The 27,461-nt window shown below is 40.0% G+C and overlaps 1 protein-coding gene across 1 annotated transcript in view; it reads right to left on the minus strand.

The window, feature by feature from the left end:
- Positions 1–6,998: 6,998 nt before the first annotated feature.
- Positions 6,999–27,461, minus strand: part of LOC123756639 (processed variable antigen-like) — a 25,896-nt gene continuing 5,433 nt past the window's right edge. The window contains exons 2-3 of the mRNA XM_069331492.1: positions 24,132–25,140; positions 6,999–7,154 (exon numbers count right to left, since the gene is read on the minus strand). Coding sequence (XP_069187593.1) covers positions 6,999–7,154; positions 24,132–25,140 — 1,165 coding nt within the window. The remainder of the gene's footprint in view (positions 7,155–24,131; positions 25,141–27,461) is intronic.

The following is a 27,461-nucleotide window of genomic DNA, read 5'->3' on the forward strand; positions in this document are numbered from 1 at the left end:
ATTATAAGAACATAAGAATAAAGGTAACTGCAGAAGGCCTATTGGCCCATACGAGGCAGCTCCTATTTATAGCCACCCATTCCCACTCATATACATGTCCAACCCACGGTTGAAACAATCAATGGACCCCATTTAAGCGATAGAGCAACAAAGAACCCCGAGCAGAATAAGACCTTGATGCTACCACGAGCAGACTAAGACCTTAGATCTCTCTAAGAACCTTGGCAGAAAAAGACATCGAAGCCATTGCCAGCGGCAGAAGAACTAAGAACCACGGCAGAAAAAGGCCAAACTCGAGGAGGTTTTCAGTGCCGTTGGGTTTGAGTGAGTTTAGTGGGTCCATTAGCGCTATTTCTCTGGAGGGTCGAGTTAAGAAATTACTGGGGTGAGTTATTACGGTGCCTCCCATGGCGTGACCCTGCCTCACGCGGCCCTCGTGCTGGGCACTCATCGCAGCAGGGTCAAGGGAGCAAGAGAACAGGGTGGGGGATGTGAACGAGGGCAGAGGGATAGGAGACAGAAAGGGGGGGAGGAGAGGGGGCGAGAAGCGGGGAGACCGGAGAGGGGGCGAGAAGCGGGGAGACCGGAGAGGGGGCGAAAAGCGGGGAGACCGGAGAGCGGGCGAGAAGCGGGGAGACCGGAGAGGAGGGATGGAGATAGAAGCGGGGAGACCGGAGAGGAGGGATGGAGATAGAAGGGGGGAGGATAAATGAGAGAAGAATGGGCGATAATCTAGAAAAAGAAGAAGGGTAAGAAAGAAAAAGGGAGGAAGATAGATGGCCCTCACTTGAGAGTACAGGCAAGACGATCAAGGAAGAGATGAGAGAGAATAATAAAAGAGGGAGAAGCAAGGAGTGACAAATGAAAGTATAATTTCTCAGGTTGCAAAACGAGTCCATTTAGGTCGTGCAATATAAACTAACCCAGCCTCCAGCCCCTATTTTCTCTTGTTTTAATGATGTGTTGCAAGCTTCACGTAACGATCATCTAAACACATCTTATAAGAAAACATTCAAAGTACTGGAAAAAGCATCAATAACATAATAACAAAAGTTGAGCAAAATTTTTCATCAAAATTGGCATATAGGAAAACAATTAACTCTCCCTATATACGCGCTTGCTTTGCATGCAATATTTCAATTACCACCGGCCAAATCACATTGTTGGGTCATTATATCATTACAGAAAAGTGGTCTACTGCACGGAAATAAGACTATGAAAGGGACTGCAAATTAGAAATGTGATTAATGGGACTGCAGGCGAGTGCTGGTGGGGGTGAAATCACTAATTAAAATCTAATAAAGTAGGTGAAATGAGATCGAGGTTAACATGGGCCGTTGTAGCTACGATAATAACCCTTAATGTCCACCTAGCCAATATTTACCGGATAATATGCCATTAAGAAAGTCGAGTGGTGACAAGAGGTAATTATACCATGTATTGTTGACAAGACCACACACTAGAAAGTGAAGGGACGACGACGTTTTGGTGAGTCCTGGACCATTCTCAAGTCGACTGTGCCATGTACTCTTTTTGTATATGGTATAATATACCATTTGACTGCTGGTGTAGTATATGAGGGTTTAATTTTTGTTGATTAACCTTAAAAACTGGCGAAAGTTTTATACTTTTATTCATCTGAATCATCGAAGATTCGAACACGGGTCTGAAAAATACGAAACCGTTGCCCTACCAACCAGGCCATGGATGTTCACATTAAGAATGGAAATGTTTGTACCAAGGCTATTGTAGTTCGCATCTTACTTTGCGTCAAGCTATCGAAAGACCGTAGTGGAAATGTCCAACATCAAAAACCCATTAAGGCTTTCAATCATTAGTACCAGAAACCCATTGCAAAAATCTTACGATTCCTTAAGAGGATGTTTGTAAACACGCGTCTAGGGAATTAGATTCTAAAATCTCCACTGTAATTCAGATTTTCTATGTAACTATCCCGCCAAGTCTTTATATTTACGGCTGAATGAGTTTATTGACAGATAAACTGAAAGATATTCGCATCTTGCAAGCCACAAACGGCAAGATTCTCATTATGTATTGAATCAATGTGAACCCCACAATGGTAAAAGGTCAGAAGGTAAGTATGAGGATAAATCTCTAAGCCAGTATGACTATATAGCACTTGCACAGGGCTGAAGAAAAGAAAAAGAATATTGCTGTTCCCAAAACGTCTGCCCTTTTGTGCTCCTGAAGGACAAGAGGTCGACGTCCTCAGGAAATGCTTAAAGTAACAGTCGGTTTTTCCATGACGTCAGGAGAGTTGGAAACTAAATATCACGTCCCTCAGTTCTTGAGCATTGGTGTGCTGAGGTGAATATTATAGATGGTGAGGAAGTACTGCAGATGGCGAGGGACGTATTACAGACTCACCGTCTGTAATACACCGTATTACAGACGGTGAGAAAGCTTCAAGAATATTATCAACGGGTAATCAACCCGTTGATAATATTATAATACCGGGTTTTGAACAGTATGATAAACCGTTGACTAACAAGTCAGGGTCATCAACGGGAGATTCATCAATAACAACCCCTCGCCTAACGGCCCGTTGCCGTTATTCAAGTCAGCCATCGTCGGCTGCAGAAATTGCTTTCTCATAGCGAGGCTTCGACTCGCCAAAGTTATGCTCATTGAGTTTTAATGCCAGCGATGAATTACGCCCTGGAACCCGTCCTCTCGACTAATACGTTGGCTTTTTAACGGAATAGACCAATTCGTAAACAAACTGATGTATTTGTAAAAATTAAGGCATTGTAATATTGTAGTTTTGTATGTGGCGGCCTCAATAGGTTAAGTGGGCTAATTGGGTTCGTAAAAAAAAGAGAGAGAGAGAGAGAGAGAGAGAGAGAGAGAGAGAGAGAGAGAGAGAGAGAGAGAGAGAGAGAGAGAGAGAGAGAGAGAGAGAGAAATTGAACTATTCTGAACGACAATATTGGGGTGAGGCTTGGATGAAAATCATTAGCGACTATTAGAACAATAATCATATAACAACAATTAGAACATTATTAGTGACTAATAGAACAAAAAACACATAACAATACAAGAAAAACAAATAAAAACAAAAGGAAGCAAAACAGAGAACTTAATTAGCTGTGATAGGACTTTCGCTGACACTCTTATGTGTGGAAATGTGAGATTTAACAACATTTTCCACTAATTACCCACGGAAAGATGAATTAATCCAGGCTCAGTTAACCTGTGGTGCTGAGATGTGCACCCTGGTGTGCACACTGGTGGCTGAGTGGACAGCACTCAGTACTCGTAATCCTGGGGGACCGGAGTTCGATCCCCGGCGATGGCGGAAACTAATTGGCAGAGTTTCTTTCACCGTGATGTCCTGTTACCTAGCAGTAAATAGGTACCTGTAAGTTGGACAGCTGTTAGGGGCTGCTTTCTGGGTGTGTGTGTGTGTGTGGAAAAAATTGATCGTTGATTGACAGTTGAAAGGCTGGCCAAAAGAGCAGAGCTCAACCCCCCGCAAGCACAACTAGGTGAATCCTGCAAGGACACTCCACTGAAAGCTTAGAGAGGAAGCACAGTCATCGAGGGTGAAGGAGGAATTGCAGTGAAACATAATAATTAATTCATTGTGTCGGGGGACAGGAAGCCAGAGTGTATTCATAGACGTTTTGCCTTTTATTTGAGGTCATATGTTGTGATGTAGGATGGTATTTGTCCTTTACAAATCTATGTCAACATGTTATACTGGTTTTAACTGTGTTATTGTTTCAAGTATTTTGTAGAGTAGGCTTTTCATTGACAATGGTCTGGATTTTAGCACCTCATTCTTGTTACCTCATTAATAATTACAAACATACAAAATTATGTTGTAGATACGTTGTAGATAAGCCGCACCCCTAACGACTAGAAGAAACTGGAGAGAGAGAGAGAGAGAGAGAGAGAGAGAGAGAGAGAGAGAGAGAGAGAGAGAGAGAGAGAGAGAGAGAGAGAGAGAGAGAGAGAGAGAGAGAGAGAGAATATATATAGGGAAAGCTTACACAATGGAATAAAGAATAAATGTTCACAATAAATACCAATAGACCAGGAGGAAACGGGTGGAAGCTGGACACACAAATGCACCATTGAGATGTGAGAAAGTACACTTTAATTGAAAGACTGCAGGAAAATAGAACATGAAACAATGGATATAAATTGGAGAAGTTTAGATTCAGGAATGACCTGGATAAATACTGGTTTGGAAAGATGTTGATATATAGAACAAATTACCGGGTAACTTAACAGAAGTGGGATCGATGGAGCATTTCAAGCGAAGAATAGACATATATATGAATGAATTTGAGATTATATTAATAAGAGCTGCCCCAGTTGAGCCAATCGGCTTTTTGCTGTTTCCTTATTTATGTTGTTATCTACTTAAATGGAAAGAACATTACGAGGAAGAAGCTAACACCGTTCACGATTCCCAAAGTCAATATAACTGGACAATTCCCGGTCAAGAATTGTTACATTAGACAACCGGTGACTGCAATGGTGGGGTCCAATAGCTGGAGGCTGATCCTCTAAGAACAAAAAGGGCAGTAAAAACATGTGAGCATACACACACACACACACACACACACACACACACACACACACACACACACACACACACACACACACACACATACACACACACACACACACACACACACACACACACACACACACACACACACACACACATACACACACACACACACACACACACACACACACACACACACACACACACACACACACACACACAATTCTACGAGGAAAGGCTAAGGGAGCTGAATCTCACAACCTTGGAAAACAGAAGAGTAAGGGCAGACATGATAACCACCTACAAAATTCTCAGGGGAATTGACAGGGTGGACAAAGACAAACTCTTCAGCACGGATGGAACACGAACAAGGGGACACAGGTGGAAACTTAGTACCCAGATGAGCCACAGAGACGTTAGAATTTTTGTTTTCAATGTCGGTGTAGTTAACAAATGGAATGCATTAAGTAGTGTTGTGGTGGAGGCTGACTCCATACACAGTTTCAAATGTAGATATGATAGAGCCCAATAGGCTCAGGAATCTGTACACCAGTTGATTGACAGTTGAGAGGCGGGACCAAAGAGTCAGAGCTCAATCCCCGCAAACACAACTAGGTGAGTACACACACACACACACACACACACACACACACACACACACACACACACACACACACACACACACACACACACACACACACTGGACACACACACACACACACACACACACACACACACACACACACACACACACACACACACACACACACTGGACACACAAGCAGAGCTATTCCTAAAGATTTTACAATATAGGACTGAACTACTGCGTCACTGGAAAGAGTCAGAAATCCAAAGTTGCCTCTTGAATTTATTTTGTAAAATCCAATCATCTAAGTGCATGTAGATCCCTCTGGATTCCTCTCTTCTACCCCTTCACACACACACACACACACACACACACACACACACACACACACACACACACACACACACACACACACACACACACACACACACACACACACGCACACACACACACACACACACACACACACACACACACACACACACACACACACACACGCACACACACACACACACTCTCTGTAAATATGATAAGAAAAAACATATAGAATTCCTTCATTGAATTAATGACAGAAGAAGGGTTTAAGAGAGATAATCGACCCTTCAAGCACAACTAGGTGAGTAAACACGCACACACACACACACACACACACACACACACACACACACACACACACACACACACTTGTGTGTGGGGGGGGGGGGGGAGGGGAAGCTGCATCATGGTGCAATTAAATTTCGCGAAAGAAATTTATAGCTGTTTTGTTGCTAAAAAAAAAAATTCGTAACAGGTGAGTGGGGGAAACACAATGTGTACGTCTCGCTGCCCCCAGACAGGCCAGGGGAGGCTGGAAAAAATATATAGAGAACAAGGGGACAACAGACAGGATAGCTGTTATCAGCGGTGTAACATTATCGTGATGTTGAGGCTTTTCTTTGTCCCCATTCGTCGCCACCATCGCTAGTAAGTGCAAATAATAGCTGTGATTATAATCATCTATGTACATAGTAGTAGTAGTAGTAGTCATCCATCAGTCTCAGGAGGCTATGGAGTTGCGCTTTGGAGTGGCCTCTCCAGGGCGCAAAGCCAGGGTAGGTTGATATGAAGGAGAAGCTGTTACCCATGCAGCAGGTCTCCCCATCTCCCCTCTCGTACATATTGGTCATCATTATAAGCATATCTTATCTTTCCTTTTGTACTTTCATCACTTCCTATTTTCACTCCTATATCCCACCTGTAATTAGTCTTATTAATAACTAATCACACATATAATTAGCGTTGTCCCTAAATAAATTAGTGCCGGAATTAGGACTAAACAATCTTACTCAGTCTAACGCTGGATAAAATTGGCATCATAGTATTTCTAATACGTTTCATCTTAATACGTTTCATTCATATTTTCTAATGTGTAAAATTTTTTAAGGGATGTTAGAAAATAAACAAAAGCCTTCTGGTTATTACGAAAAACGGTCTTCCCTTTAATCCTAATTGTGCGGATTTAGGCCCGGATTCAACAAACATTTACTCATACATTTACGAAACCTCTACATCTTCCCTCAATCATGACAGCTTTGTTTACATTTTTTAAATAATTTACGAGCTTCGAAACGTGACAATCAAAGGTTATTATTGTTATAAACAATCTCGCAGAGATTCGGAGCTCATAAACTGTTTAATAAATGCAATCAAAGCCGCCATGATTGTTGAAAGATGTACAGGTTTCGTAAGTGGACGAATAAATGCCAAGTAAATGGTCTTGGTTAAATATAATATTTACACAATATGGAGAAAATTGATCTTGAAGAGATTTTTGATAAAGTTTTTCCTGAAAGTTCAGAACGTGAATGAATATTGATGAAAAGTTCATTGTCAAGCCACGAAGTCGTTGATGTTGGTCACGAAGTCGTTGATGTTGGCCACGAAGTCGTTGATGTTGGTCACGAAGTCGGTGATGTTGGCCACGAAGTCGTTGATGTTGGTCACGAAGTCGTTGATGTTGGCCACGAAGTCATTGATGTCAGTCCTCTAAGTCGCTGATGTCGGCCACGAAGTCGCTGATGTCAGGCTACGAAGTCGTTGATGTCGGACACGAAGTCATTGATGTCAGTCCACGAAGTCGCTGATGTTGGCCACGAAGTCATTGATGTCAGTCCACGAAGTCGCTGATGTCAGGCTACGAAGTCGTTGATGTCGGACACGAAGTCGTTTAGTATGTGGTCTAGTTGTCGATATTTTATTTATTTTGTATCGACAATCAAAATGTTTGACAGGAGCTGCTAGCAAAATCTGACATTTTGATTATTTGCAAATAAAAAATTCAGTATATTTGGGATTTAATTTATTTTTGTACACAATCTCTCTTTCAGAGTGTTTGTGCCTTAATAAAAACATGCTGGCACACTTTCCATATATATTTTGTATTCATTCACACCTGCAAAAAAGCAACGAAACCATAATGCAATTTTTTTGTTTAGAATTTTTACGTTGTGATAACGTTAAAAAAATGTCTTGGTTACGTTATGAACGTTTGCTTGGAGTCTTTTGCTGTAAATACGATTCACGTTGTCCATATCTGTGCTGTAATTCTTATAATTACAGCAGATACAGATTCCTTGTCCCTCGTATCTCATCCAAGTGGTATGTAGTTATATACTGTTTTTTTTTCTTTATAATTACCATACCTCTTAGAATTGCGCCCTCAAACCGTCTCTAGCTTGAGATTCTCCTATCTTATTCCACCTAACCACAACTTTGATATCGCCAGCCACTTCCCTTTAATAGATTCGCTCTTCTGCATAAATTCAAATTTCGAACTCCTCATCCAGCTGAACCCTGATGCATGAGCATTAATAAGAGGGATAAAAGTCCTAAATCAGAAAATATTAAATATGGAATATGTTGTCATATTCAATGAGACATGTATAAAAGAAAAGTATACACCAATATATATATATATATATATATATATATATATATATATATATATATATATATATATATATATATATATATATATATATATATATTGTGACAGGAAAAGTTGGTGGTCGTGCAGTCTCTGTAATGCCAGTCACAATCTATTACAAAAAAAGTTAAACTGCAAAGGTGTCTTCACCGTGAGATAAACTGAAGGATAAAGCAGAGGGAAAAAACATTTAAAAATACTTTACTTTGATCAAAAAAATAAATTAAACAAATTACAAAAATATCCAGGCTTGGCTCTAATACAAAGTGTGCAAAACAAACAAGATGAATAATCAAATTTACGTTACGTTAAGGTGCAAAATAATATATGGTGCGGAATACTGTTAGCTAGTCTGACTAAATCTGTTACCACACCGAGATGTGTTAACGGGTCTACTCAGTTGAGCACGCAGGAGTAATCTAACTCATGGTGGGCAAGGACGCTCTGTTTATACAGAATGTCGGCCGGGTAGATGGCGCTGGTGATTTCTTTAACTATTAACTGGCTGTTAAACCTGCTTGTTTCGGCGGGCGTGGTCACCCAGCGACCCAGGTGTGAGGTGGGGTGACGGGCAGCGGGGGCAGGTAGACTGGTGGTATTGTCTAGACGTCTGGAAGTGGTTGTTGTTGTTGTTGTTGTTGTTCTTGGCTGCAGATCTTGATTAAATAGAAGTCAATGAGTAGAATAGGTGATAATAGAGCGAGCCGAATCTCTTACTAGAGATTTTACCGTAACATATATATATATATATATATATATATATATATATATATATATATATGTATATATATATATATATATATATATATATATATATATATATATATATATATATATATATATATATATATATATATATATGTCGTACCTAGTAGCCAGAACTCACTTTTCAGCCTACAATGCAAGGCCCGATTTGCCTAATAAGCCAAGTTTTCATGAATTAATATATTTTCTCTAATTTTTTTCTTATGAAACGATAAAGCAACCCATTTCATTATGTAAGAGGTCAATTTTTTTTTATTGGAGTTAAAATTAACGTAGATATATGACCGAACCTAACCAACCCTACCTAACCTAACCTAACCTATCTTTATAGGTTAGGTTAGGTTAGGTAGCCGAAAAAGTTAGGTTAGGTTAGGTTAGGTAGGTTAGGTACTCGAAAAACAATTAATTCATGAAAACTTGGCTTATTAGGCAAATCGGGCCTTGCATTGTAGGCTGAAAAGTGAGTTCTGGCTACTAGGTACGACATATATATATATATATATATATATATATATATATATATATATATATATATATATATATATATATATATATATATATATATATCAAGGAGCATATAATCTCCTCACACAACCAGACCATCACCAGAGAAATCTTAACAAGCAACACAGAAATTATCGACAGATACAACGACCACAGGAGACTCGATAACAGCGAGGCCTTACACATCAAAACGTCAAAACCAGCAATCAACAGCCAATTAACACATAATTACATTCTACCCACTTCAAGACCCCGAACCAGCACAGAAGCAAGAAGATAAAACACGTAATATACCCCATTGGTTCGTGTTCTGTCTTTTCCCCTTGACTTGTGTCCTGTCACCTCACCCAGAAACCAATATATATATATATATATATATATATATATATATATATATATATATATATATATATATATATATATATATATATATATATATATATATATATATATATATGTCGTACCTAGTAGCCAGAACTCACTTTTTGGCCTACTATTCAAGGCCCGATTATTCAAGGTGAGTGACGTCAACAGGACGTCACAATTGTATTGTCAGTACAGGTTCGGAACGTAGTAAATGTTTCTCCCTCCCGAGATCTCTCCTTCCCGCCAAAATACACGGGTGTGCCAACAGCTGACATTTAGCGGGAAATAACGAAGACAAACGACACCACAAATGTAAACAAAACGAGCGTTTATAGAGCCAGACTCCAAATTTAAGAGGTCTGGGCAAGCTGGTTGTTCTGCATCGTTCACTTCCACTGACTCGTTTATCTGACCAAATGCTAAAATTGTTTAAAAAATGTTAGATGTTTTGCAGACTAATGTTTAAAATAACATCGACAACTGATAACGTTCTACTTGCCTTTCTTAGAAGGGAATTTGAGCTGTATTCAACGAGAGTGGAAATGCGAAATTGTGATATGGTGTTGAACAAATCCACAAGGACCGTGATGAGGGTTCGAACCTACGTCCGAGAGGATCCCAGACGCGCCTTAATCGATTGTGCCACGACATGGTAAAAGAATTGCAACCAGGAGTTCATCTGTCCTCACACGGATCCCGCAGCCTCTCCGAGACACAAACCAGGTTTTTACACAATTCCTCCATGCACCCGGGCTCTGTCAATAAGCTGTTCTACCTCTTCGCCCTTACTTCATTACGCGCCCTTGAGATTTAATTCATTTGATGCATCACGCTATTGTGATTTCTGTGTGTGATATGGTGTTATTTCCTGTATAATCCTTTTTTTGTTCGCGAATTTGTCGGTTCAGCACAGCCATCTGCAGAAACATTATGTGAAACATGCATGTGATTTGTCACCACATATGTTGGCTAATGTTCCAGTAAAAACAGTATTCATAGCTTTGCGTCGTAATAAATGTAGATTATTGCGTCACCAAATATGAGATCACTGCGTCTCTTATTCTGTGGATAATTGCGTCACTAGACATGCACGTTATTGCGTCATCACAAACGTACATTATAGCGTCACCACATAATTATACAATTGACTTACTACACACTGAACCGCCCTATTAGCAGGACCAACAGTTTTGTCACCTCCCCGAATCGCACTGAACTACTCTGTTCCAAGAACGCCCTGCTTAACTTAACAACACTGTATTCCCAAGGCATTACCCTCCTTGACAACACTAAACTCTCAATGTCCCTCCTTGCATGTCTAAAAACAAATATATTTGCTAATGACATTCAACACGACATAAAATGTTCAATAATCACCAGAGATACTTATTGAACTTATCACTCTCACTTATCTTTTCCACACAGCACCTGTATGGAGAACATGCAATCAATATACATACAATCAACTTGACATACAATCACATACAATCGATTTTAAACATACAATCAACGTGAAATAGTAAGATGAAGTATTAATACTGACCACAGATAATGTTAAGAGTCTTTGTCGACATGAGCGCTTGAGTGCGTTAGGTATGTAATGTTCACTTATATTTGTATAATGTTCACTTATATTTGTGTAATGTTCACTTATATTTGTATAATGTTCACTTATATTTGTATAATGCTCACTTATATTTGCATAATGTTCACTTATATTTGTATAATCTTCACTTATATTTGAATAATGTTCACTATTTGTATAATGTTCAGTTACACTTGTCTAATATTAGCTGATATTATGTATGTTCAATCTGAACCTTGATTTTTGTTGCAGTCACAAAAAATGGACAAAATTCCTGACACTAGACAACACCTTTGTTTATTATGTTCACTTTATACATATTTACACATGCTCCCTCCTTTCCCTTTTGTTATGTGTTCGTAAACAAGGAACCAATTCACCATACAGCTCTCTGCACGGTTACAGAATGATAACTGGGCAACCCGTCTTCAGACCAAGTCCATTCCATCCAGCAGTCGACCCCAAAGACGCATTCATCAATTTTAACACGCTGTTCATTCAAAATTTCGCAAGGAATTTTCTCATATTTAAATTAATATTATTATTTATTAGTATATTGTGCATATTTAGATATTGGTTAGGTGTTTAGGTTCTGTTCGCAATTATTTGTATTTGTAGTACGTGAGTGAAGCATTTATAGCGTTGTGGTTCAAAGAAAATTCGTCAGCGAAGTACTTGTTCCGGAAGTGTTCGAACGTTATCAGTTGTGAGTCGTGTGTAAACCGTTTTTTATTCATAAACTGGGGGTTTAGCGGGTGGATGGAATGAACTTTGGGTCTTTGTTTGGAGGAAGGGTTGTCGTCCCTCCCTACCCTAGAATCGAACAAGGAACCAACCAGAGCAGAGATGTTTGCATTGTGCATACATACACAATAATATCTTCGAGTTTAATCAATAGTTATACAATTTTATTTCTAAATACATAAAATAGCAACAACTGTTGAACCCTAAGATCACTAACAAAATTAAAATAAAGACCACTTTATTTCTACTAAGACCACTAAGACTTTATTTCCACTCAAGACCACTAAGATCATTTTAAAGAGGAAAACTTCAGATGGGACCTCTGCTTTTCCATGTACAGCAGCTCCAGCGATAACCCTCTCCAAGGAAGAGCATTGTTCGAAAGCTCTGTATACCAAATGAGTATATGCAAATTAGGGCGAATTACGCACAAATGGTTGAGACTCGTGTCTAATTAGGACCACCAAAACGAGTTAATTAACCCGGCCAACCAGAAATGCTTATCTCTTGGAAGTCACGATTACATAAAATAGGTTCTGTCAACACCGTTTGCCCGAGGTAATTAACATCCTGCTGAGTTGGTTTTCTAATGGGTCTTTAGATATAATGATGGCTAAAGAAACTATAGTAATGGGCGTCGGTGTTTGTGTTGGTCTGTAGGCCAGCTTAAGCTTCTCTCTGCCTCTTGCCAAGCTTTCTTGTTATCTGAACAAATCCACAAGGGCCGTGACGAGGGTTCGAACCTACGTTCGAGAGGATCCCAGACGCTGCCTTAATCGACTGAGCTACGACATGGTAAAAAGAACTGCAACCGGAAGTTGCAATTCTGTGTTTCTTGTTATCTGTTTTCAAAATTTGTTCTTAGCTGGAGTCAAGCTTTACCTCTACGTGTTGTCGAACATGTATGTTAATCGTTGTTAAGCTTTGCACTTTCTTGTTGTCAAGCAGAGTCCTTACCTGTTAAGCTTTATCCTTGATCTCAAACTTGATTCCATCCGTTTGTCTCTAGATGTTGTCAGACTTTGCCTATGTCTATTGTTAAGCTTAGTCCAGACCTGTTTTCAAGCTTTTCCCTAGCAACTAGAGATAACGTGAAGGAGCACACAGCTTCTTCCCAGAATATTTGGTGCAATATATGCACTTGAGCAGCATCTTGATCCCATCCTCGCTTGAGCAGCATCTTGATCCCGACCTCGCTTGAGCAGCATCTTCATCCCGTCCTCACTTGAGCATCATTTTCATCCTGTCCTCACTTGAGCAGCATCTTCATCCCGTCCTCACTTGAGCAGCATCTTCATCCCGTCCTCACTTGAGCAGCATCTTCATCCCGTCCTCACTTGAGCAGCATCTTCATCCCGTCCTCACTTGAGCAGCATCTTCATCCGTCCTCACTTGAGCAGCATCTTCATCCCGTCCTCACTTGAGCAGCATCTTCATCCCGTCCTCACTTGAGCAGCATCTTCATCCCGTCCTCACTTGAGCAGCATCTTCATCCCGTCCTCACTTGAGCAGCATCTTCATCCCGTCCTCGCTTGAGCAGCATCTTCATCCCGTCCTCACTTGAGCAGCATCTTCATCCCGTCCTCACTTGAGCAGCATCTTCATCCCGTCCTCACTTGAGCAGCATTTTGATTCCGTCTCATGTTTTACTCGCAGGATAATGCTGTCTGAATGACTGTCCAACGTCACCCACTTGTGCTAAAATGTCATTACTTCTATATAAATATATATTAGAGGGAAACCCGGCGGTGCCCGGGGGTAGTTTGCCTCTTCCCCATGCACACATTCACTCCGTCCTCTCGACTTGCCACAACGGGGAAAAAATGGCGTGCTAAAACACCCGAACTTAACCAAACCTGAGTGACCCACGTATAGAGAACGTGGTTGATTGAGAGCTGCAATGATTAGGAGTACATCATATTTTGTACGGTGAGGGTTTGGACGTAAAAATTCGCAAGGACCGGCTGCCCCATTCCTCTATTTTCCCTCTCCGCTTTCTCCCTTTCCACCCCACTTTCTCCCCCTCCCTCTCCCTTTTTTTACTCTCTCGTCTTCCCTAATTATACTCGTTTGACCTCCAAACTCGAACGGGTATTTCGATTTACATATATGTATCAAAAGGTCACTATTATGCCCTACAAATAGGACCAACCCCGGCCTTTGTCCGTCCCGGACCTCAGACCATTCCCCCTTGGAAACTTTAGTAAAGCTACCCCTAAGCATCTAACCTCCACATGCAAATTAACCTATGAATATCTCCCCCCCCCAAAAAAAAATTAACTAATGCGTTAATAAAATTTTACACAACATAACGAGCACCAAAATTGTTGATTGATTGTTAGATAATCTTTATTAACGTCGTAGCGAACGACCCAATAAGTTGCCCCGGCAATCGGTATTGCAGATTGTGATATCAGGGATGAACGAAATACCACAGATAAGATATCCAATCATCGTAAGTCCGGTTAGATCCTCAGACATAGAGACCAATCTGCAGGCTCCCTCGTTGCTTGATTAAAGATCAACACTGGCGAAGAACGGCTGGTTCTTCATAACACGTCGCACCTCCGTATTGCCTGAAGCAATCCTCAACTATAATAAGATCGACTTTCAGCAGCCACGAGACTACAGCAACGGTGACGCTACTGTCCCTAAGACTACGTCAACGGTGGGGCTACTGTCCCTAAGACTACGTCAACGGTGGGGCTACTGTCACTAAGACTACGTCAACGGTGGGGCTACTGTCACTAAGATTACAACAACGGTGGGGCTACTGTCCCTAAGACTACGTCAACGGTGGGGCTACAGTCCCTAAGACTACGTCAACGGTGGGGCTACTGTCACTAAGACTACGTCAACGGTGGAGCTACTGTCACTAAGACTACAGCAACGGTGACGCTACTGTTATTAAGACTACAACAACGGTGAGGCTACTGTCACTAAGACTACGTCAACGGTGGGGCTACTATCCCTAAGACTTCGTCAATGGTGGGGCTACTGTCCCTAAGACTACGTCAACGGCGGGGCTACTGTCCCTAAGACTTCAACAACGGTGGGGCTACTGTCCCTAAGACTTCAACAACGGTGGGCCTACTGTCCCTAAGACTACGTCAACGGTGACGCTACTGTCCCTATGACTACGACAACGGTGGGGCTACTGTCCCCAAGACTACGTCAACGGTGGGGCTACTGTCCCTAAGACTACGTCAACGGTGGGGCTACTGTCACTAAGACTACGTCAACGGTGGGGCTACTGTCCCTAACACTACGTCAACGGTGACGCTACTGTCCCTAAGACTACGTCAACGGTGGGGCTACTGTCCCTGGAACTATGACAAGGGCGAGGATCTAGAACACTCTAACACTGGAATAAGAGTCAGCGTCTGATAAGTTTACCGATAAAACTGACCCTTATGTTCCTCCTATTACTCTATTAATTAATTAGTGCAGTAATGCAATCAATTAATGGATTAATTAATGTATAAATTAATGCAAACGTTGCAAACAATGCAATAATGGTACTGGAATAAAATAGTTAGTATTACAAGCAATACAATGCAATAACGACTGAATTCGCAAAAATAAAATGTTCTTGAAAACTCTAGAGAGACCGGTCTTTGGTGACTCTAGACTCTAGGGGCTTTTAATAACACAAATATTCAGCATTTAGAGTGGTTGAAAATTTTCCGGGCAGATGAAAGTAGTTTTCCCCTTAGAGTGAACGAGAAGAGAGGAAAATTGATATTTTTTTCCCCTGGACAACAATATCGTAAAAAAATTGCTAAAGGCTGCATTGTGTTCTCCTTCACCCTACCTCTTTTCATATGTCAATCCTTCCCCCCTTCCATCATTGTAGTCCTTCCATTCCCTCTCTCTTTCCTTCCCTCTCTCTGCCTCTTCTTCCCTCTTTGAAAAAATTAACATTTTGTTCATAAATGTATTTGATTGTTCCGCTCTATCAAATTACGTTTTTACCGTCAGGGGCTTAAGGATGAACGCTCTCAACTTGGTCTCCTGGAAGAGAAAGGTAAGTTAAATTAATAATCTCGTATTTTGTGTGTGTGTGTGTACTCACCTAATTGTGCTTGCGGGGGTTGAGCTTTGTCTCTTTGGTCCCGCCTCTCAACTGTCAGTCAACTGGTGTACAGGTTTCTGAGCCTACTGGGCTCTATCATATCTAGATTTGAAACTGTATATGGAGTCAGCCTCCACCACATCACTTCCTAGAGCATTCCATTTATTAAATACTCTGACATTGAAAAAATTCTTTCTAACGTTTCTGTGGCTCATTTGGGTGCTAAGTTTCCACCTGTGTCCCCTTGTTCGTGTTCCACCCGTGCTGAAGAGTTTGTCTTTGTCCACCCTGTCAATTCCCCTGAGAATTTTGTTGGTGGTTATCTGTGTGTGTGTGTGTGTATGTGTGCGTGCGTGTGTGTGTGTGTGTGTGTGTGTGTGTGTGTGTGTGTGTGTGTGTGTGTGTGTGTGTGTGTGTGTGTGTGTGTGTGTGTGTGTGTGTATTAACCTAGTTGTGTTTGCGGGGGTTGAGCTTTGCTCTTTCGGCTCGCCTCTCAACTGTGTGTGTGTGTGTGTGTGTGTGTGTGTGTGTGTGTGTGTGTGTGTGTGTGTATTCGCCTAGTTGTGTTTGCGGGGGTTGAGCTTTGCTCTTTCGGCTCGCCTCTCAGCTGTGTGTGTGTGTTTGTTTGTGTGTGTGTGTTTGTTTGTGTGTGTGTGTGAGTGTGCACACTCACCTCGATTTACTTGCAAAGATGTCCTGTCAGTGTTGATCATTGGTTCCAGGCTCGTTTTAACTACCTTCTTAGTTCAACACAATGACTCAATTCCCCCACTTTTATCGTAACATATTTACATTTCAAATTGAGTATAGAGTTGACTTCAGCCAGCTCTTCGTCTCAACTATTCTACTTACTGAAAATTATATTACTGAAGCAGTTCATTTTTACCTCCCTTTTGCAGGACTGAACTTCAGCTCAGTCTGTTGATCGTCTAATGCACTAAGTCTCGACCTCTTTATATAGGGAGAATGCGTAAGAGGCATTAAATGGGGGATAAATTGAGAATGGGAAGGGAGTGGGTGGGGGGGAGGGGGGGGGGTAAATGAAGAGAAAGGGTAAGGGTTGAAAGTGGAAGAGGCATTAAGTGGAGGGGGCATTAAGTGGGATCTGGGGAGATGGTTATTATCCCAAATCCTCGAAAAATAAAAAATACAATTTTTTTGGTGTATAAAGGTTAAATCAATAAACTCCACTTGTGCTTTTCCTAATCTGAACCAAAACTGAAACGCCAAAAGCATATAAAAGGGGTTCCTTTTGTTTTTGTTCCGGTAGCGCCATCAGTAAGCGCTGTTCATTAAGATTCCAATCGTTTAATTAACTTTAAATGGGAGCTCGAGTCATTCGCCCCAAACTATGCTTAAATAAACTTTCTCTAAAACGGGACAAGCGCGTTATGATACGAGTGTGCTGTTTTGTTTACATCCGTTTACAGGTGGAAACTGCTGCATGTACAACTAGGTGAACAGTGGTATCAGGTTATTGAAATTCTGTGCAAAAATCTCACAGCATGCCCGGGAACCATTTGTGGGCCTACTGTGCTGACAATGGCACATGTACCAAAATTAGGATTAAAATTGAAATTAATAAGTTTAACCCAGCGATTTTCAGTTAAATTTATTTCTAAAAGAAACTTAATTGCTATGATTGGCCAATGAAGGAAACATTAGAAAACTGAACAATCCCGACACCGTATCTATGATGGCAGACTTGGTATTGAGGGTCTAACTGATTAGACCCAATATAACGCCACAGAAGGAGGAGAGCTTTTGGGTGGATTTACAATAAACATGTTTCCAATAGAACAAATATTGCTAACAAAAATCCACTGCTTAAATGCCAGTGGAATCTCCACAAACTCCTTATTTTAAAGCACTTTCATTAACCTTTACATTGACAAAGATTATGTTAGTTTGTACTGTAAAATATATGTTTTTCTGAAGGATCAAATAATTAGTGTCATAGGGTGTTTCAGTCTTTTAAAGTTCTCTGCTGTATGCACTGACCCGGGTCAGGATTCATCAACAATTTACGTGTCCACTTACGAAATCTCTACATCTTTCTTAAGTCATGGCGGCTGAATTTGTATTTATTAAACAGTTTATGAGTTCCGAAGTGTTATGATGGTGTTTATAACAACAATAACCTTTATATTCATTATATTAACTTGCAAATGTAGCAAATCATCAGACAGCAACATCGACCAAAACCACTTGCAATCAATTAACTATTTAATCTAGTGTGAAGCATTTGATGCTGTGGACCTGAGCATGAAAACTCAGGTGCTTTAGTTTAATTGAAACATCACAATATTGAAGCATTGTCAGACTGATTGATTGATTGACTGATTGATTAACATTAAGCCACCCAAGAGGCGGCACTTACATGAATAGCCCGTAAATAGTAAATTTTTTGGGAGTGAATGTGAGCATTGGTCGTGAAAGGATATACTGTGATGTGCTCGCATTTAAATCGTCAGTCCTTACTATGTGGCTGCTATCGCGGGGAAGAAAGGTGCTTGACAGTATTAATGAGGATGTCCAGCTGCTGGACACTTTTCCTTTCCAGAAGAGTGGCAGTGTTGATGGCTTCACGGTATATACTGCAAGATTCAGGGACTCTTAAAGCTCTTCAAAGATCTTTGGTTGCTTCACATTCCAGGAGATAGTGAAGTAGTGCTTGTCTGTGAATGTTTGGCAGAAGATTCTCGTTTATCTGATTTTATAGGTTGGATGAGTTGTCCAGTTTCGAATGATTCTGCTTAAACAAAAGGACCACTTTTATTTTTATATAGAAGTCGCTCAACCACTACAAATCTGCCGTTTGTCAAATCGTGAAAACAAGCGGAGGCAACTGGCAATCCCATATACAATTACCCTAAACACATTTTAGGGAGCTGACAATGTAATTACAATGTAGCGGTAGTTACACTACCAGTCCTTATGAATATTAAGGTGTACAATATAAGGTATTTCTATAACTTAAGTACATTTTGGACATGGATATAAATTTATAAAATTTAATAAAATAAGATTTATTTACACGTTTCCAAGCTTTTCGTATGTTTTCTAGCTAGATTAACCTAAGCTTGGTAGACCTATGTAAAATCTCTAAAATGCTGGGTTAGGGGCTGGAAAGAACGTATTAGGGGATTCGTTACGAGGAAACTTATTATTAATTATTAATTATTAATAATTATTAATTATTAATAATTATTAATAATTATTAATTATTAATTATTAATAATTATTAATTATTAATAATAATTATTAATTAATTTAATTATGGGGAGAAAGCATTAATTTAGTGTGACTATACAGCATATGGATGGAATAGGGAGATACGACACCGGTGTGTGAGGACACGCGAGAGAATATGTTGCCCAATCACTTTGGCCATTGGGATTCGAACACCGACTCTGGAAGAAGCGAAGACGTCGCTATATCGATCAGTTCAAGTGAAAGGGAATCGGGTTGAGGCGAGAGAGAGAAATCTACCATAAGACATTAAGTACAAATTTGTACTTATTACTCGGATTAAGTTGATCATAGACAGCAATTGAAAATATTTGCTCAAAATTGCCTAAATATAATATTATGTTCGACTTCATACTTATGTCTGGAAGGAAATTTCGACTTAATCAAATGTAGACAAGTTGATTGATGATATAGTTTGAGAAACTACAAAGATTTCTCTTCATGCAGTCCGGAGCGGCCGCCGTCTGATCCCTGGCTAATGAGTCCTCGTAATGGTGATGGAATAGTTGGCTCGTTACGAGGCCGTCTAACTGAAAAACTTTCTCCACAAACTTAGTTTCGCTTCTTAGGCTGCGTGGGAGAAATATTTTAAATTTGTCATTTCCTTTGGCTAAAGAACATTTAGATATCAACCTCATGTTGATGAGTTCTGAAATGCTATGAAAAATTGACATGGAAACCAAGAGGAAGCCTTAAAGGAGAAACTGCTAAGCCACCATGATTATATAGCATTTGGAAGGGATATGAGGACAAGGGGCTGGAATATAAGGATGATGAGCTGGAATATGAGGACCGAGTGAAGGAACGGTGCCAAGCAACTTGGACCAACATGGATTATAGGTCGACCTGCAGGAATTATACTTGTCACTTATCAACTAACCAAAGTGGTTGGATTTGAAGCCGTCGTTTTACCATTATAATCTATAATAACCTAAGCCACACACATATGAAGTGAAATTAGAGTGTACATTTTTGGATCCGTCGTGGACGCGGACCACTTATCAAATCTGTCTTAGATGCTTATCAAGTCGTGGGCTTCATAATGATCCAGGACGGACCACAACATCATGACTCTCACTGAATGTTTGGATTGAGTTACGTGTTCAAGCCATTGAGACCTATTTCCTGTACATCGTAATCCCCAGATTTAATTGATTATTAAATGTTTACATTTCATTGTTCTTGAGACGACACGAAGAATTACTGATATTCAGAGCATTTATATTTTTGTTGTCAGTTTGTTTATGTTTACACTGAATTTTTTTTTCAAAATAGGTTAAGCAAAACAACACTGAAAGAGCATAATCTTGGAAAAAATACTGAAGAATAGATCAAAGACCAATAAAACGTTCTTGAGAGACTGAGGTTGGAGGCGTCGAGGAAAATAGAGTTGTGATCCATTCTACCGTAAAGAGTCTAATACTTGTAGCAGTGAGGGTATCGTGGGGGCCATACTTAAACGGGACACACAACTTCCAAGATCTTAAGAACAAAAACAAAAGAAGTAGATAGAGAAGCAACCTTAGAGCAGGAGGCAAATGACTCGAGTTTAGAATGTGAGATCAGGTTCACATACCTGGCTACTTTCAACCACCACATCTCACGTCATGTGACCTTCGGTAGAATGAAGGTCACCCTCCGTGCAAGGTCGGCTGTCAATTCCCGAATGTCTAAGTCGTTAGTCACTGTCCCCATAGCCTAGCGTCAAGTCGGGAAGAATATGTAGCCAGCAGAACTTTTCTGAAAGCTTTCTACATTCCTGCCTCTTAGTGAAGATTCTGAAACAGTAGTTCCAGGAGCGTCTGAACTCAGCTCGTACATGCGGAAGCAATATTTCAGCCGCCATGTCACGCACAAGCAATACGCTAAAAAAAATTGAATTCTTTCATTGCCTGCAGTTGCTTAACGCCTCGCCACACATTTCAATACTTTTGACAGCCGTGTGTTTTTTAACTCTATCACAGTATGGCTTGCACCATTGGTCTCCCTGTGACCTTTCTCGTTCTCTTTTTTGTCTCTCTTGTCTCTCTCCCACTCGCTAGCAATCAGTTTTTTCGTCTTTCTCTTTATGTCTGTCTCTCGCCTCACCTTACCTCCAATCTCTCTTCCTTTCGAGTCAGCATTCATCAAACGAAAGGGGTTACTCAGGTAGCTGGACCTTTGGCGGATGTACCAAATCGTTACAGATGTCCCACTGGGGTCATCTTTGTCTCGCTACTCCTTCATAACTTTGAGTGCTTTCTCTCTATATATATAATTGGGGAGAGAGCGAGAGAGAGAGAGAGAGAGAGAGAGAGAGAGAGAGAGAGAGAGAGAGAGAGAGAGAGAGAGAGAGAGAGAGAGAGAGAGAGAGAGAGAGAGAGAGAGAGGGAGAGGGAGAGAGAGAGAGAGAGAGAGAGAGAGAGAGAGAGAGAGAGAGAGAGAGAGAGAGAGAGAGAGAGAGAGAGAGAGAGAGAGAGAGAGAGAGAGAGAGAGAGAGAGAGAGAAAGAAAGCATTACCCTAAATACAGTTCTGGTCTCAACTTTAGCATACGTGCATATTATACATTTTCGTCACTTTTTCGATTGCTTCAAGATCCCAAGTGAATTCAGTAGGATCCCAGGTTATATTACGTATAGTGTATTGTGTTCCAGTGGGTTTAGGCGCGCTGCTGGGAGTACCCAGGTCGCAAGTTCGAATCCCCAGCACTGCTCCAATAATAATAATAATAGTAATAATAATAATAATAATAATTTTGCACGTACAAACATATCCGGATTACAGGAGCAGGGACGCAGGCGAACAAAGGGACTAACAACATTTTCAGATCACAGGAGCTCAGATGCATGTCAACAAAGTCAACCTACAAACTAGCGTAGTGAGTGATGGTACAATTACCACATGGCATCAAAAAACTCGCAAATCATGGCAATTATGTCACCCATGATATATTAGATTCATATATATTCTGATGCGCATATTTCTAACAAATATTGAACGTGACATTACAGTAGAACTGAAATATTACTAGACGGAATATATATATATATATATATATATATATATATATATATATATATATATATATATATATATATATATATGTATATATATATATATATATATATATATATATATATATATATATATATATATATATATTTATAATTAAGGACTCGAATATGCACAAAATGAAATAATAATTCCTCCATAACATAAACCAGGAAATTATATATAACACAATATGAATAATCTCTGAATTCGTACCTATTGATCCACAAAAACAATTTAGTGGTGACAACCGGGACCTGAAATACCACCAAGGGAGATATATATATACCCCGAGATGCATACCCAGCTTCTCGGTGTATATATACACACTGAGAGTACACCTTAGTCCTCAATTATTTGCAGGACTAAAGTAGACTTGCTGGTTGGTCAGTAATGTTATTGTGGTACCCTTAATAACCCTCTAGAGGTTAATAGACTTTAAGCCCAACACCAAGCCAAACATAAGCTACCCTTCTTGATACCTGCTTGATGGGGTTCTGGGAGTTCTTCTACTCCCCAAGCCCGACCCGAGGCCAGGCTCGACTTGTGAGTTTGGTCCACTAGAATGTTGCTTGGAGCGGCCCGCAGGCCCACATACCCACCACAGTCCGGCTGATCCGGAACTTCTCTTAGAAAATAGTCCAGTTTTCTCTTGAAGATATCCACGGTTGTTCCGGCAATATTTCTTATAGTCGCTGGGAGGACGTTGAACAACAGCGGACCTCTGATGTTTGTACAGTGTTCTCTGATTGTGCCTATGGCACCCCTGCTCTTCACTGGTTCAATCCTGCATTTTCTTCCATATCGTTCACTTCAGTACGTTGTTATCTTACTGTGCAGATTTGGGACCTGGCCCTCCAGTATTTTCCATGTGTATATTATTTGGTGTCTCTTTCGTCTCCTTTCTAGAGAGTTCATTTGGAGAGCTTTCAGACGATCCTAATAATTTAGGTGTTTTATCTCGTCTATGCGTGGCGTATATGTTCTCTGTATTCCCTCTATTTCAGCAATCTCTCCTGCTCTGAAGGGGGAAGTGAGTACTGAACAGTATTCAAGACGGGACAACACAAGTGACTTGAAGAGTACAACCATTGTGATGGGATTTGAAAGTTCTCGTAATCCATCCGATCATTTTTCTGGCTGACGCAATATTTGCTTGGTTATGCTCCCTGAACGTTAGATCGTCGGACATCATTATTCCCACATCCTTGACATGCTGTTTTCCTACTATGGGCAGATTCGATTGTGTTTTGTACCCTGTATTATGTTTCAGATCCTCATTTTTGCCGTACCTGAGTACCTGAAAGGGCAATACCCTCGAGGCAATCTTGTACACAGACTGGCACAAGAGCTACAGTTCTACAACAGGTCATTATATTGGGGGGGGGGGGGGATGGTGGCGTTGATTACTATTAAGCATTTGCAATTAATGTTAGTATTGACCCATGACCTGACTCCGTGAACATGTGGCCTCCCGGACGGGTGCTATTTACTGATGTGTCTATGTGTTTGGGGATGGTGGTAATGGTGGTGATCTAGTCAGTTCTGTCTCTCTGGTTGGTGGTGATCTGGACAGTACTATCCACCAGCACCCACCCTGAACACCTACCACTAATACCAACCACCAACACCCACAACCACTAACACCAACACCTCCATAAACAACAATTGGTGCCTGATCTCCATTACCATCGTCACTTCCCTTGATTACAAACGCTGACAATACGTAATGTATCCCCAACAATGACGACACACTCAGTGGTATTTGCATACAGAACAAAGCAACAACGACCAGCATCGTCTTGATCCTTGTCTAGGTGTAGATGTGTGCCGCTAAGATATTTACATATGGGGTTATTGGGGTTCTTGGGGACCTTGTGGTTCTTGGAGATCTTGTGGTTCTTGGAAATCTTGTGGTTCTTGAGGATCTTGTGGTTCTTGGAGACCTTGTGGTTCTTGGAGACTTTGTGGTTCTTGGAGACCTTGTGGTTCTTGAGGATCTTGTGGTTCTTGGAGATCTTGTGGTTCTTGGAGACCTTGTGGTTCTTGGAGATCTTGTGGTTCTTGGAGATCTTGTGGTTCTTGGAGATCTTGTGGTTCTTGGAGATCTTGTGGTTCTTGGAGATCTTGTGGTTCTTGAGGATCTTGTGGTTCTTGGAGATCTTGTGGTTCTTGAGGATCTTGTGGTTCTTGGAGATCTTGTGGTTCTTGAGGATCTTGTGGTTCTTGGAGATCTTGTGGTTCTTGAGACCTTGTGGTTCTTGGAGACCTTGTGGTTCTTGGAGATCTTGTGGTTCTTGGAGATCTTGTGGTTCTTGAGGATCTTGTGGTTCTTGGAGATCTTGTGGTTCTTGGAGATCTTGTGGTTCTAGGAGACCTTGTGGTTCTTGGAGATCTTGTGGTTCTTGAGGATCTTGTGGTTCTTGAGGATCTTGTGGTTCTTGGAGATCTTGTGGTTCTTGAGACCTTGTGGTTCTTGGAGACCTTGCGGTTCTTGGAGATTTTGTGGTTCTTGAGGATCTTGTGGTTCTTGGAGACTTTGTGGTTCTTGGAGATCTTGTGATTCTTGGAGATCTTGTGGTTCTTGAGGATCTTGTGGTTCTTGGAGATCTTGTGGTTCTTGAGGATCTTGTGGTTCTTGGAGATCTTGTGTTTCTTGGAGACCTTGCGGTTCTTGGAGATCTTGAGGTTCTTGGTGTACGCAAATTTTGTACGAATGTATCCCTGGCAAACAAGAAAAGGATAAACCAAAATTCAATGTTCTGTTTATAAATTTTAAAACAGATATAAACAAAGAGTAGTCAAGTACTCGTCTCTTCTGGACGAATTAAATATTTTTCCTGGACAATTTTGTAAGGAATAAGCCATAATAGCCCTTATTATTGGATATTCTAGTGCGCGGGTTGACATTGAAATTCGATGGTTAGGTGCTGAGCAGAGAATTTTAACAAGGGCATTTTTAAATCCGATCTGGCCGGGTCAAAAAGGTACTCTATAATCTTTTTTTTTCTAGTGCCTATATTTATTGATTACATACGCACTCGCTTGTATTCTGTGCATACATACCTGTGTGTATTATGGACATACACGCCCGTATGTATTATGTACATAAACGCCCGAATGTATTTTGTACATAAATGCCCGTATGTATTTAGTTCATAGATACATATATACATACATACATAGATACATACATACATACATACATACATACATACATACATACATACATACATACATACATACATACATACATACATACGTTTCAAACACATGTCCGCATTTATGCTTCACACACACAAACGTTGGTGTATACAAACCTACAGCACATGCGAGTTTAACACTCGCTCACAAACAGCTTTAACATACACCAACATGTATTTGTTCACAAACACCCCTAGGAATCCACAACAAACACCAACACACAGGTGGAGTGACTGAACTAATATATATATATATATATATATATATATATATATATATATATATATATATATATATATATATATATATATATATATATATATATATATATATGTCGTACCTAGTAGCCAGAACGCACTTCTCAGCCTACTATGCAAGGCCCGATTTGCCTAATAAGCCAAGTTTTCATGAATTAATTGTTTTTCGACTACCTAACCTACCTAACCTAACCTAACCTAACTTTTTTGGCTACCTAACCAAACCTAACCTATAAAGATAGGTTAGGTTAGGTTAGGTAGGGTTGGTTAGGTTCAGTCACATATCTACGTTAATTTTATCTCCAATAAAAAAAAATTGACCTCATACATAATGAAATGGGTAGCTTTATCATTTCATAAGAAAAAAAATAGAGAAAATATATTAATTCAGGAAAACTTGGCTTATTAGGCAAATCGGGCCTTGCATTGTAGGCTGAGAAGTGCGTTCTGGCTACTAGGTACGACATATATATATATATATATATATATATATATATATATATATATATATATATATATATATATATATATATATATATATATATATATATATATGAAAGCTCTGTTTTTAATGTGGAATGACTACCACCAATTACTTCACAACCGCTCAATGTTCTTCACAACCCCCTCACTGTTCTCCACAACACCCCACAACAATGCACTGCTCCGAACAACACAACGCTCTCCACAACAAGCAAGCCAATCAAACTTTTTTTATCTTTATTTAAGAAAATACAATATAAATCATATATACATAAGGTTTACAAGACTATACTACATTATAATTCTCAGTGAACAAGTGTTTCATTATCACAGAACATGATTTTTAAAACCCCTGAATGTTATACTTATTTTTCTTTAAATGATTTACAAAAATTAGAGATTATATTTACATTAATTTACAGGGGAAATTATTACATTTATATATATGTTTTATATAATTCTCAGTAAACAAATTATCCATATCATCAGCGAGCATGAGCCGTAAACCCCAAATGTTATACCTGATCCTGCCTCGCAAGAACTTCAATATTTTGTCTACTGAGTAACCCTCCTGCCTGCCTATCCACACACAAAAAATGTAATCAGAATGTAACATAATTATTATATTCTTAATTTTCTTGCATTTTATGTTAATATGAAACATTAAAAACCTCATTAACTCCACTCTAATACTTGGTCCACATAAAGCTTTAAGAGTGTCTCTAATCCAGTTTACAAGAACAACTTTCTGCTTACAGAAATAAAATTATATGCATATTATTCTCAATTTCAGTACATTGGTCACACCTATTGTTGTCCTTAATGCCCAACATCAACAACCTATCATTAGTAGGAAGGGTCTCATAAATATAGCGATACAATAGCTCACGTTGATTTGGGGCAATAAATTTAACATGAAGGTTTGCCCACATTACTTGCGAGCTAAAGATAATATGCCTCCTCTACTCTAGGGAGTATATTTGGTAGTATAACATCATGCCACGTTCAGACAGGTTAGGGCACGTTCAGACAGGCTAGGGTACGTTCAGACATGTCAGGACACGTTCAGACACGTTAGGGCACGTTCAGACATGCCAGGAC

This window comes from Procambarus clarkii, chromosome 26 (assembly GCF_040958095.1).
Source record: "Procambarus clarkii isolate CNS0578487 chromosome 26, FALCON_Pclarkii_2.0, whole genome shotgun sequence".
NCBI lineage: Eukaryota > Metazoa > Arthropoda > Malacostraca > Decapoda > Cambaridae > Procambarus > Procambarus clarkii.